Source organism: Bufo gargarizans, chromosome 10, assembly GCF_014858855.1.
Source record: "Bufo gargarizans isolate SCDJY-AF-19 chromosome 10, ASM1485885v1, whole genome shotgun sequence".
Classification (NCBI taxonomy): domain Eukaryota; kingdom Metazoa; phylum Chordata; class Amphibia; order Anura; family Bufonidae; genus Bufo; species Bufo gargarizans.
Window position 1 is genome coordinate 91,624,558 of NC_058089.1, and position 13,705 is coordinate 91,638,262.

The 13,705-nt window shown below is 42.1% G+C and overlaps 1 protein-coding gene across 1 annotated transcript in view; it reads left to right on the forward strand.

Moving 5' to 3' along the window:
• RPGRIP1L (RPGRIP1 like) overlaps positions 1 to 13,705 on the forward strand; it is a 152,982-nt gene that overhangs the window by 119,882 nt on the left and 19,395 nt on the right. Inside the window, exon 23 of the mRNA XM_044270688.1 lies at positions 915 to 1,006. Within this exon, the coding sequence (XP_044126623.1) occupies positions 915 to 1,006 (92 nt within the window). The remainder of the gene's footprint in view (positions 1 to 914; positions 1,007 to 13,705) is intronic.

Genomic DNA, 13,705 nt, shown 5'->3' on the forward strand with positions numbered 1-13,705 from the left:
ATCCGCCCAAGCTATGAAGAGGCGCCGGCGCCAATTCTAAATGTAAGACAGCTTCCGAGCTGTTTTACATTTAGATCATTTTCTACGCCTAAGAACAGGCGTAGAAAATGATGAATGAGACAGGCCCGTCCACTTCTTCGCCCACAATTTTACACCCGGCGTGATCGGGTAAAAGTCACAGATAGTGGCGCAAATAACCGTTGCACCGCCATCGTTGCCTGAAATACGCCTAATTTAGGTGTCTTTCATATTAGTAAATGACCCCCATAGTTCCTTTGTACTATGGTGCTCATTTCCAGATATCTCTAACTATGAGCAGTAATTAAATTCAGTTTTTGTAAGGCTACTTTCACACTAGCGTTTTTTACGGATCCGTCATGGATCTGCAAAAACGCTTCCGTTACAATAATGCAACCGCATGCATCCGTCATAAACGGATCCGGTTGTATTATGTCTTCTATAGCCATGTCGGATCCGTCTTGAACACCATTGAAAGTCAATGGGGGACGGATCCGTTTTCTATCTATTGTGTCATAGAAAACAGAGCGTTTTGGTGTCCGCCTCCAGAGCAGAATGGTGACTGATCAGAGGCAAACTGATGCATTCTGTGCGGATCCTTTTCCATTCAGAATGCATTAAGGCAAAACTGATCCGTTTTGGACCGCTTGTGAGAGCCCTCAACGGAACTCACAAACGGAAAGCCAAAACGCGAGTGTGAAAGTAGCCTAAAGTGGTAAGCTTCATCCAGGTTTACGTATATGACCTGCTCTACATGGCCAAAAGTATGTGGACACCTGAATATGATAATTGTTATGTTATGCTTAAATACAATGTAACATTTAAATTAGAAGCTTTTTTTTTTCTATTTTGCTGTTGTTTTAGTCTATATTTTTTCAATATATTTCCATTTAAAGATCATGATGGACGACAAACAACAGATGGAAACGAATCTACAGAAAGTGACAGTGATGACTGCATCATCCCAGTAGCGCAGGAAGTGAAACCAGTAAGTTTGGTTTTGTGTCTTCAAATATTATTTGGGTAGAGCGTCTTCACAGTCCAATGCTGAGTGGATGGAAATCCAGGTCCAGTTAGGAGAAAAAGTTTTACTTGCAATTGAAGATGAATGGGCGCAGCGGTTGTTAGAAGTATGTCCTTTTCAGCCTTTTTGGATGATAAGAAAATTGATACGGTAAAATGTGTGGCCAGTTCACGTGTATTTGATGCTACAGTTACATGGATAACCTGGGAGCAGGATACAGGTCTAGGGCACCATGTGAGACAGCGTGCTGTGCAGCAATAAGAACAGCCTGATCTGTCTGCATCCCAGCATTGCCGAAAGCAAACGCATCGCTGTCCAGCCCCATTTACTATAATGAGGACCGACGACAATCCAGCCTCAACCCGGCAAATATGCCGAGAAGTGGCCAGACAAATAATGCTGCGGGCAGCGGTTCTCATCCAGCTGGTCCTCATTATAGTGAATGGGGCCGGCGGATTTCAGTTAACATCCGGCAGTGCCGGATCCAGACATCTCTGGCAGGCTGCTCCCCTGCCAGAAATGTATATCGCAAATGTGAAACAAGCCTAATAAAAATGTAAGAATACCCGTGTAGGTGATTAAGGTAAATTGGTGATTTGCAGTCCTGTAGAAAGCTCAATTTGTAGCTAATAATCAATTCCGATTAACTGTAAGATGCACCTTTTCTCAGAAAGGCGTTTGTGTTTCCTTAATGATTGGACAGAGTGTTACGTGCTCTGCCCAATCATAGAGAGAATTAAGTGGCAGTTAACTAAAAGGGCTGTTTCACACGAGCGGATGCCGTGCGTGGCATCCGCTCCGTGAAAGAGTGCCAAGACCCGATGCAGACTGCAGAGGCACGGAGCATTAACATGACTGATGATGCTCCGTGCCTCTCTGTGATTTCGTTACTACGAAATCATGGTGAGATAAAGTTGTCACCATGATTTCGTAGTAAAGAGGTCACAGAGAGGCACGGAGCATTATCAGTCATGTTAATGCTCCGTGCCTCTGCAGTCTGCATCGGGTCTTGGCACTCTTTCACGGAGCGGATGCCATGCACGGCTTCCGCTCGTGTGAAACAGCCCTAACAGTCACATAATGCTCTCTGTGAGTCCGGAAGAGGAAGCTGAATAAGATGTACAAGTCACATGAAACTTCATGTCAGAGAAGCAGGGTAGAGCACAGCTGCTACAACCTCAAGAGGTGAGTAAATCACTAGACTTCTGATATTAGTCCCTCCACTAGCCTAGACCACCAGGAAAGCTAGAGATACCCCTTTGTTACTCTCGACCATTACGTAAAAGGGCGTGAACCTCTCCACTACCCTAGACTACCAATAAAACTGAAATGACCTATCCATTACTCTAGACCAGGGATGTCAAACTCGTGGCCCTCCAGCTGTTGCAAAACTACAACTCCCATCATGCCTGGGCATACTACAGCTATCAGGGAATGATGGGAGTTGTAGTTTTGCAACATCTGGAGGGCCATGAGTTTGACATCCATGCTCTAGACCATTATATAAGGAGGTGTAGACCTCTTCAGTACCCTAGACCACCCGTGAAGTCTGAAATTAGTCAGTTTTTTTCTTGTTTACTGTGTAAACTTAAATAAATCTTTATAGACCAAGAGATATAGAAGTCAAGAGATGAACAGGAACATCATGTTAAGAACTTTAAGTAATAAGTATGGAGTATGTTAGTAGAATACGAGAATTACTGTTTGGACTATTCTGAGTAATATAGTAGTATGCAAAAGTTTGGGCACCCCTGATCAAAACTACTGTTACTGTGAACAATTAGGCAAGTTGAAGATGAAATGGTCTCCAAAAGCCATAAGGTTAAAGATGACATATTCCCTTTGTATTTTAAGTAAAAACTATTTTTTTTTTTTCATCTTTTACATTTTCAAATTTACAAAAAAAGGAAAAGGGCCAAAGCAAAAGTTTGGGCACCCTGCATGGTTAGCACTTAGTAGATCCCCTTTGGCAAGTATCACAGCTTGTAAGCGGTTTTTGTAGCCAGCCAAGAGTCTGCCAGTTCTTGTTTGAGGGATTTTTCTCCATGCTTCCTTGCAAAAGTCTTCCAGTTCTGTGAGATTCCTGGGCCGTCTTGCACGCACTGCTCTTTTGAGGTGTATCCACAGTTTTTCAATGTAATTTTGTCTAGGGGTGCCCAAACTTTTGCATGCCACTGTAAGTACCTTTAAGTGCAGTTTAAAGATTGCCAGCATACTACAAATTTCACATAAAAAGTTATCCTTATTGATATGCATTTACATTTATGTAATGGGCTTTACCTAAATGACAAAATGGAGATCAAGTAACTAAGATCCTCCCATGCGTTAAGCAGAGGAACCTGCTCAGAAGTAGAGTCTTTAATTTATATCTTCTGTCCTCTGCACAGCCAACTAATCAACTTTTATTTGGACCAATGGCATATTCTTAAAGCTTCTGCGTTGTTTTTTAAGACACCTAGGAATGTGTCCGAAAAAAATGGTGGGGGTTTCAGAATGTTACCAAGCATGGATGCTACGAAAATCCAAGTCAAATGAAGCAGCTTTGCTAAATATCCTAGCATATTGGGTATACAGCTCTTATGGTCAACTTTTAGAGCTTTCTATGAAGCAAATGCACCAAAAGCAACAACTCACTGGGTCGCGCTTGCCTGTGGCACTTTTCTAGCTTTAGAAGGGGGCATGGCTTAGTGGAAAGAGATTGTGGCAAAAAAGCAACAACGTGCACCACGAAAAGTGTGGCACAAAATTTTGGAGCAAACTAAGCTAACCAGTAGTTGGTGTAAAGTTAGACAAAAGTGTCTAGCCATGCACCGGATGTTGTAATATAACATGAGCCACTGTAATACATTTGGCTAGAAAAACATAAAGAAAGCGCACCATAGGGCAGTATGTTCCAGTTAAGTATGACTGGTTGATAGAACTTAAAAATGGAGGCTCACCTTACAATAGGCACAACTCTACTGTGGGTTTAGTAAATTCGTGCGAACACGTGCGTCCACTTGTCGGTTAGTGCTGCCGTGGTATCTAAAGGTTCCGGAGAGGATGCCCAATCTAGTAGGAATAAATCAGGATACACTTAAGGCGCAAAATACACCAGCCAGGACACTCGCGAGAAGAGTAAAAATCTTCTTCATTATTGAGTTTTTTCTTTTTATCTCAATAAAAGCCCCCTTCATCAGGTTAAAAGAGCATTGAGTCTTTTTAACCTGATGAAGGGGGCTTTAGTACCCCCGAAAGGCGTTGTTTTGTTATTTTATTGACATAAAAAGAAAAAACTGAATAAAGAAGAGGATTTCTACTCTTCATGCGAGTGTCCTGGCTGGTGTATTTTGCGCCTTAGGCTACTTTCACACTTGCGTTCGGAACGGATCCGTCTGGTGTCTGCACAGACGGATCCGCTCCTATAATGCAAACGCTTAGATCCGTTCAGAACGGATCCGTTTGCATTACCATGAACAAAAAAAAAAAAAAAAAAAATGTTTTTTTTTTTTTTTTTGTTCATGATAGTGCAAACGGATCCGTTTTGACTTTACATTGAAAGTCAATGGGGGACGGATCAGTTTGAAAATTGAGCCATATTGTGTCAACTTCAAACGGATCCGTCCCCATTGACTTACATTGTAAGTCTGGACGGATCCGTTTGCCTCCGCACGGCCAGGCGGACACCCGAACGCTGCAAGCAGCGTTCGGGTGTCCGCCTGCTGAGCGGAGCGGAGGACAGACGGAGCCATACTGATGCATTCTGAGCGGATCCGTATCCACTCAGAATGCATTAGGGCTGGACGGATCCGTTCGGGGCCGCTTGTGAGAGCCTTCAAACGGAACTCACAAGCGGAGCCCCGAACGCAAGTGTGAAAGTAGCCTAAAGTGTATCCTGATTTATTCCTACTGTAATAAATTTGGCGCATCTGTAGACTGTCTGCCTAAATTTACCCTGTCTACATTTTAAACAGGATTTGTGCCCCAAAATCTACCCAGGGCTGGCTGGTGAATGTCCTCTGCATAGATTTCAATGGCCAGCATGTAACCTGAGATCTCATTGAGCTTATAATCTGCCTTCTGTATGGGACAGGGTTGGTCATTGAATTTAGATTATGTAAACAGTTGAGGAAGCGGCGGGAGGAGTCTGATAAGTGGAAAAGGAGGCATTTTGTTCTAATAAGATATATTGCAAAGTTTCTTTTTCTCTTCTCATGTGCTATAAATGTAATTTTCAAGAGGCGTTAAGAAAATGCAGGGAGAGCATAGCCTTCACTAGTAAAATGATGTTCAGAGGAGAAGGTGAAGCCTGAGCACAGGAAGGACAATCTTCTTGAGGAGCTTCCATAATAACCAAATAACAAAAGAAATCTTGGAAGTTCCTCGATTACTTCAGGCCATATGCAAACAAGATGCAGCAGAACATGTATAAATAACCTCAGATTAACCCTGATTTCACTGTCATGTGTGCTTTTATTTCCTGCTGTGACACTTATGAAGTAGGGCATCTTTCTGCCGGTGATTTAATGTTTAGTGGAACAGAACCTGTACAAGTGAATGGCACGGCAATTACAATACCCTCCATCACAAAATCATTTTGAGAAGTATACTGAGCATGTAAAGAGTTCCCAGGATAATGACTCCTCTACCCTTTACTCCCACATCCGCAAAAACCTCGGAGGCATGTTAATTACAGGCAAGAACAGGGGGGTAGCTGCTGAGTGCTCTGTGTTAGACAATGGTTTATGAATTTTTCATACATTTGAATACTAAAGAATGAATGCATAATGTCCTGATTAGAAGAATATTCCCAACTGGCAATAATTGTATTTCCAGACTCTAAAACATTGTAATTCCCTTCTCTAGCGACGCTAAATGTAATCATGTAATCTGCTGGTTTGTAAACTTTGTATTGATCTCTTCTGCCCTACAGTATTCGCCATACGTGCTGAAATACAATGCCGTCTTTCTAAAGGATTCCAGGAAAAAAATAAAAAAATTTACATATAGAGCAATAATATCTCAAAAGAATCTGTCACAGGAAAGTTAATTTAATTATGAAGCTTGTGTCCCTTTTGAGTAAGGAGCTTCTACTCCTAGGACATATACAAATCCATTGCTCTGGACATTTTAAAGGGCCATATGCTAATTACGATACCTATTATGTCTTACATATATTCAAGTGGGTCTCAAAGTGTTTGGTCAGTATCCCAATGTTTATAATTTAGCCTCTGTACACCACCACATTGGATTTGACGCAAGGGCATCGATATGTGATTGAAATGTAGACCTTAAATAGGTTCCTTCGTCTTTATTCGGATTCATAAAAAGGAATACATCCAGTATACACCTCACCGTAGTTGGTTAACATGTTTCGAACTGGTCAATTCTTAATCATATTCCTTTTTATGAAGTAACCTTTTGAAGCTCTGAATGCTGGGACTCATTTCTTCCGTATGTTACATAGAAGACTGGTCCGGTCTTGTTCCGTGCATCCTCGTCTATGGTGAGCTGGAAATTGCAACTTTTTTTTACTTAAATAGGTTCCTCCAGATTTAACAGTGAACTATTCCTACATTAGGTCATCAATATCAGACCAGCACCCCTTCCGATCATCTGTTCGGGAGTAGCTCCGGAACCGGAATTACACAGCTCTGTGTAGTGGTTGATGCTGGTTACTCCGGCACTGCTCCTATTCACTTCAACTGGGACCAGCGCTGCAGTAATCAGCTGGGGAGGCCATTTTTTGACATACCTCTTTCACTTTCGCTCATTCAAAAGTAATTGGACGTTTGACTAATTAGCAGTGTCATGGTCTGGCCTGTTCTCCCATTATTTTATGCCAAATTAAGGAGATAAAAGGTTTGGAGTTGCTTAAAAGTGTTGGATTTGGTAGCTGTTCATGGCAACTCTCAAGATGCAGTCCAAAGAGGTGTTAATGCATGTGAAAGAGGACCTGTCACCAATCCCAAAAAGTTAGATACGGTATTGATATATTCTAGTTGGCCATGCTTCCCTGAGCTTGGCATATTTGTACTTAAGAATACGACCCCTTCGCCTCCATTCTGCAGTAACGTCCTCCAAGATTTCTGGCACCACACATGTCAATCTGAAGTGACTAGCCACACAGATATGGCTAGTCACTTCTCTTCTTGTTTGCTAGGGAATGTTCTCCATCACACAGCCTGCTGATACAGTACGATAGCATCTGACTGGGGCAGCGTCCGATTCAGACCGGAGTGAGACACCGCCACAGAGAAGACACCTCTCTGGAGAAGACACCTCTCTGGTTGGGCTCCTCTCTGCAGAGGTTGGGCTCTTCTCTGCAGCGGCATATCACTCCAGTCTGAATAAGACGCTGCCCCTGTCGGAGGCTACAGTACAGAGCGGTTTCGGGAGAGGCCCCAGTTCTCACAAGATCACGCTGCGACAGGAGACTGTGTGTCGGAGATCGTCACAGCGGGGAGAAAAGTCGCCTAGCACCCAAAGGCACCCTGAGGAAGAGAAGAGGAAGCTGCGTGGCACTGTTCTTGGTTCTTTGTTTTATGTATTTTAAATAAATTAGTCAGCTTTTAGATGCGCTCTGGAATCTCCTTTTTTTTTATATATTTTTTTTACTTACCTTTACACCGGAACTTCCTTTTCCGCGGAGTGGAGGTGCACCTGGGTGGCGTCTGGACCTACTCAGACTTGCATGCTGTCAGCAGCGTTGTGCCGGTTTATGCACAAACCTATTCGGTAAGCCCCGCTGATCTTTGGGTGATTTGATTGTTGATGGTCCTCACACTACATAGCGCCCTGCTATCTCTTTTCATCTCAATTGCCATAAGCAAGCTCTGACCATCTAAGAGGTGAGAAGCTCTGAGTGCAAACAGCAGAGAAAACAACCATCCACTGAGAACAGCACCAACGTGAGAGGGATAACTTTGCATAGGTACTAGTAACCGCGCTGCCTTACCGGAAGATCGAAAGCAATTAAAAATAATATTCGTTTGGTGAAACAGTGGTAGATCCTTTCAGCAAACTTCCAGCATATGTGATTGAAGAGACAACAGTAAGGCCGAGTTCACACTTCAGTTATTTCCATCAGTTATTGTGAACCAAAACCAGTAATGAAGCATACTGTTTGCAGAACGGAACGTAATAGAACTGTCCTATCCTTGTCCGTAACGCAGGTTTTTTAGCTCTCAGATGCCGTGGTCGCATTTGACCACAGCATCCAATGGCTTAAATGTCTTTGATCGGCGTCATATTTAAACACCCTACCGCTGACGTATATAGTTGTACAGCGGTAGTGAGTTGGTTAAGGAAGCAAGGTATTGTAATACTGGTCAGTCGGGCATTATTATCCTGAAGACAGCCTATTTCTAAAAAGAATCTGGTTTGGCTCCTCTACCCCCTGGTGATCAGCTGTTATCGGCGAGGCGAGCGGCGGTTAGTCACACGTTTCCACTACAGCGACCACAGGGAAAATGGCTGTCCATTTAATGCATTTACACAGAGGGGTTCTGGAGCTGGGGACTCCAACACGTGTTCGATTTTAGACACTGGAGAGAAATGTGCAGAGATCCACAGGGCAGGAATTTGTGCGCCACGTTTTATATAAAAGAGGCTCCTCTAATTGTATTATATCCATGATCACTTCTAATCTATCTTGAGTGGAGGCTTCTAAAGTAGGAAATTCCATTCAGATCCTCGCTTCTTTAAACACTTGACAAATTCATTTCGAAAGGGACATCAGGGTCCCAGTTGAGTTTGTCAGGTTGATTTAAAACCATTTTGTTCATAAAATACTCCTATAATTCTGCCTTGCCATAACAAGCCTTCTCAGCATCATTAAATTTTGAAATACTTGAACTGTTTTAAATATTTATGAGTCTTTTAAAATACTGGAGAGGAAAAATTCATCAAGATAAAGCAGCGTTTTTCACTCTAATTATACCAGATATATGTAACTCTCAGAATAATGACATTTATCTGACGCTTGGGAGTTTGGGGGGAATGCATTGTACTCCTCACTGCAGTTCATTGGATATGTGAGTGTATTTCATTTGCTCTGCATGTAGCAAGAATTAGAATTACCTTGAAGCACCGATGGAAACTATATACCGGTGAGATTTTTTAGGCATGCAAATGTTAGTGTATTATATTTAATATGCGACATGTGACTCTAAATCTACTGATCTGTCTAATTCTAAAGGTAATTTAAACAATACGACTTAATACATACAGGGTAAGGGCTCATGCACACGAAACGTGTGCCGTTCGTTCCATGCATTGGGGACCATCCATTAGGCTGGCGCAGACGGACGGAGGCACGGAACCCCAAGGAAGCACTACGGTGCAGACACATGATAGACCCGTGATCTGTCTGCACCGTAGTGCTTCCTTGGGGTCCCGTACTCCCGTTCCGGATTCACTTGAATGAGTCCGCATTCATGATGTGGTACACAAAACAGCCGGTTCCTGTATATTGCGGACCCGCTGCTTGCGGGCTGCAATACGGGCACCGGGCAACAACAGCCATGTGCATGAGCCCTAAACCAATGAGTTAATGAATTTAGAATATACATGGACAATGTGCAGTCTACTATGTTATAATGCGGTGACCAGCTACAGAGGGACATTATGTAAGATTAATACTGAAAAGTATATACTTAAAGGGGTTACCATGGAAATAATATTGATGGCCTATCCTCAGGATAGTCCATCATTATCAGATCGCCGGGGGGTCCAACGCCCAGGATCCCTGCTGATCAGTTGCTAGAAGACCTAAGGATAGGTTATTATTAACATTTCTTGGATAACCCCTTTAACCAATAGTAGAGACAAGATTTTAAAGGAGTTTTCCCATAAAAAATGTTCCAGTCTGCCCCAGTCCTCCGTGCTGCCTCCTCTCCACTCTTCCAATCCCACCACCGTTTACATCCAGCTGGCTATGGGCATGGTCACATGTACCGCTCAAGCCATCGACAGGCTTCAGTGGCCACATTACCGCTGAAGCCAGTGTGAGCATGCCCACAGCAAACCGTATGTAAGCAGTGCGTGGACCGGAAGATGGAGAGATCGGAGGCAGCGTGGAGCAGGTAAGTATGAATCTCCTGTTTCAGGGGCCATGCTGCAAGAACTTGTTAAAAAAACAACAACTTTTTACTGGAAAACTTCTTAAAATGGTAACATTAGACTAGGGCTACAGGGCTGATACCTGTAATAGCGGTTGAACCGCGGCAGTAAAGTGGCCTTTTTATTTATTTCATTTTCGCCCTTGAATTCTATCTATTTTCACAGTGTTACTGATTTAGTACTGATAGATTTAAAGAAACACCTCATTTTATCACATATTAACAGCCTATATGTAAGTATTCAATGTAATTTTTTATAAATAAAAATGGGTGGATGGTTTTCTGTATCTAACCTTTTTATAAGGCATAAGAGAAATGGTGCTAGCACGGTGGCTCTTTGGTTAGCGCTGATCCCTTGGGTTGGAATCGGTATGTTTCCCTCCGTCTGTGTGGGTTTTCCTCTAGGTTTCCCAACTTCCTCCCAGCATCCAAAAACATACTGATAAATGGCATAAATGACCTGCAAAACTGGCCCCAGTGTGTGTGTGTGTTTCAGGTGGGAACTGATGGCAGTCTCCATACACCACTATGGAATTTGTTGAGTAAATAAAAAGTAAAATTCCTGCTCAGTCAAATAAAGCTAAAATCTTTAAAAAGATAGTATTGCACTTAAAGCATAACTGCCATTTATTTTTTCTTTTGATGTGGGACAGTAATAGGGAACATTTTTCTAATGCACTTTATTTAGAAAACATGTATGTTTTTTAATAACTTGCCCTGAAATGTCCCTTAGCAGTGCTGTCTAAATGAGAGTTATTAAGGCATCTCACTGTGAAGATGGCTAGGGTTAATTCTTTTTCCCTCCCTGCTGCCTCCTATATATTTCTAGAAATTAACATCTGTGATATATATATATATAAAAATGTATTTGCTCAGCCCTCCTGCTATATTGACACTGATCAGCATGGTCAGCGCTGACGGTGATTAATTCCTGTACCCCGGCACACTGAATAACTAATCAAATGCCGGGTCGACCATGCAGTCAGCACTAGCTATTGAGAAGAGACAGGGAGTAGCTGATTTATAGTATATACTGTACTTATATGTGGTAAATAATCTACTCCCTGAGATGAAGGTCCAGATGGATGTTACCAGTTGGGGGGGTCTGGCTTTGTTTGGATACTATCAGACTGTGCAGGGACGCACCCTAATTGATAACACTCTTCTGGCTTTCATTGCAAATTGCACAACATAGTCCTATGAGCAGATGATCCAGAATTATTATTACATGAGAAATGCAAGTAGTTTCTTAAACTGACAGTTCAGGAGAGGGGACACGTCCTCTTTAACCCTTATTGTACAAGGCTCTTTAGAAGAAGGGGTATAATTGGGTGTTGCTGCTGTTTAGAGCACTGCCATAACGGAAGTCTGGTAAAAATTGGCTTCCTAATGATGTGAGTAGTCCAAAACCTCCAAAGAGGCGCGTGGTTAGAACTGGCATACGGTTGGAATGAAGACTCGAGAAAAAGGGTAAACTGGTTGATTGAATGAGATCAGGAGGGGACCCTCCTTGTTCGTAAACCGCCGCTGTGCATTAGTTAATATTACATTTGTTATTATTATTAGAGATGAGCGTATTTCAGGTTATGAAATTCGTTAACACTTTGTTTGGTGGTAAAAGGTGAATTGCGTTATTGATTCAGTTACCACGGACCATAACACAATTCTATGATGCCTTTAGAGGCATTCCGTTATTCATTCCATCATAATAGAAGTCTATGGGCTGCAAAACTGATCCGTCCCGTTTCCGTTATGTATTCCATCAGAGAATTGTGTTATGGTCTGTGGTAACGGAATCCATAACGCAATTCTGCTTTTACCACTAAACGAAGCGTGAATGAATTTCATAACCTGAAATTCGCTCATCTCTAATTATTATAATACAAATATTTTGATGAAAAAAGCAGTGATTTAATCAGAAATATTTGCAATTATGATATTAACACAAACATTGTATGAACACACACCAATGCACATGCTTGCTCCTCATTTGCGTTAGCCTATATTTAATAGGAACACCCCCTCCCCCCCTCTCATATATACATATAATGTTTGTGCGCAGGCAGCAGCCGGGGAGATCCGCACGCTCTTTCATCAGCCCTGTTTTCAAATTTGAATATGAAAAGCACATTGCAGTCAGAGTGTCACCTTAATGGCATTTGGCAGTCATTTGATTTATTAGGTTTTAGAGTAATAAAATAATAAATAAAAAAAGAAAACCTTTTAAATATTTCATCAAACTATGCTAATCGCGGTAATATTGCCAGCTGAAGGCTTGTACCTGTATGCATAACGACAGAAAAATGTGGTTGCCCTAGTAAAATTTCCATGAACCTAGTGAATAATGAAAGAACCTTATTGAAATATTCAGATTTGGGGGGTTTAGGTAACGCGTGTTAGGGTACAAGATGAAAGGAAATGTCTCATTTATAGGAGAGGAGAAGCCTGCACACATCAAATATTCAGTCAGCCTGACAGCTGTGAAAATTGTCGTTTTAAATGGCTCCTCCGTCTTAGTCCATATAATAAAAACATTTCCAAATAAATCATCTCAAAGCCGCCTTCTATTGTAATAGTCCAAATCTGCAAACTGTCACCAGCAGGTTTGTATACGAGGCAAACAAGTTTGATTCGGAGCCGTTCATTTTTATTAAATATCAGCTCACTTTTAATTAAATTTCCTGCGCGGATGTTTTTCTTCTGCTGTAAAATATCAGCGCCGGTTAGGAATGTTTACAAAGCAGTAACGCGAGTCCATTTTACTTTAAAAGACCGTAAATCCTACTGCCACCTTTTATGATGTTCTTGGGTGGGGTGCATGCTAAGAAAAGATGGGCTTCTGTTAATTATGGATATGGGCGGCTAGATATGATGGGCTATAAGAACCAGGTACTGGTGCTAGGGTAGTGGAAGGGTTAATGCCTGACTCCCGGTTGCTGTAGGGTAGTGGAAGGGTTTCTTCACTTTCCCAGGATCGTGCAGTCTATGGTGTGTGCATTTTCTCTCTCTGATTGAGTTTGGTGTGTTTCTTGCCTGATCCTCCGGGATCTATACTCAAGGACTAAAAGAAGCAAAGACTTTTTAAAGGGGTTGTCCGGGAGTTTAATATTGATGGCCTATCCTCAGGATAGGTCATCCATATCAGATTGGTGGTGGGGGGGTCCAACCCCAGGCACCCCTGTTGATGAGCTGTTTGAAGAGGCCACAGCCTCTTCCTAGGCCATGTGATTTCAAGTTCATTGGTCACATGACCTAGGCACAGCTCAGCCCCATTCAAGTGAATGGGTCCGAGCTTCAATACCAAGGACAGCCGATCCTGAGAATAGGTCATCAATATTAAACACCCGGAAAAAAAACCTTAAGCAAAAAAACTAGTTAAAAATTGCTATATATTGCAAATAACATTCTTATGGTGTGTTGCACAGATCCATAATACATAATTTTGTGTCACAGATTCTTACACATAGTAAACAGGAGTAGGGATGAGCGAACTTTCAAGTGTTTTCAAGTTCGGCGTACAAGGTTCAGGTTCGGGTTATCTAAGAATTCCGTTATGGATTCC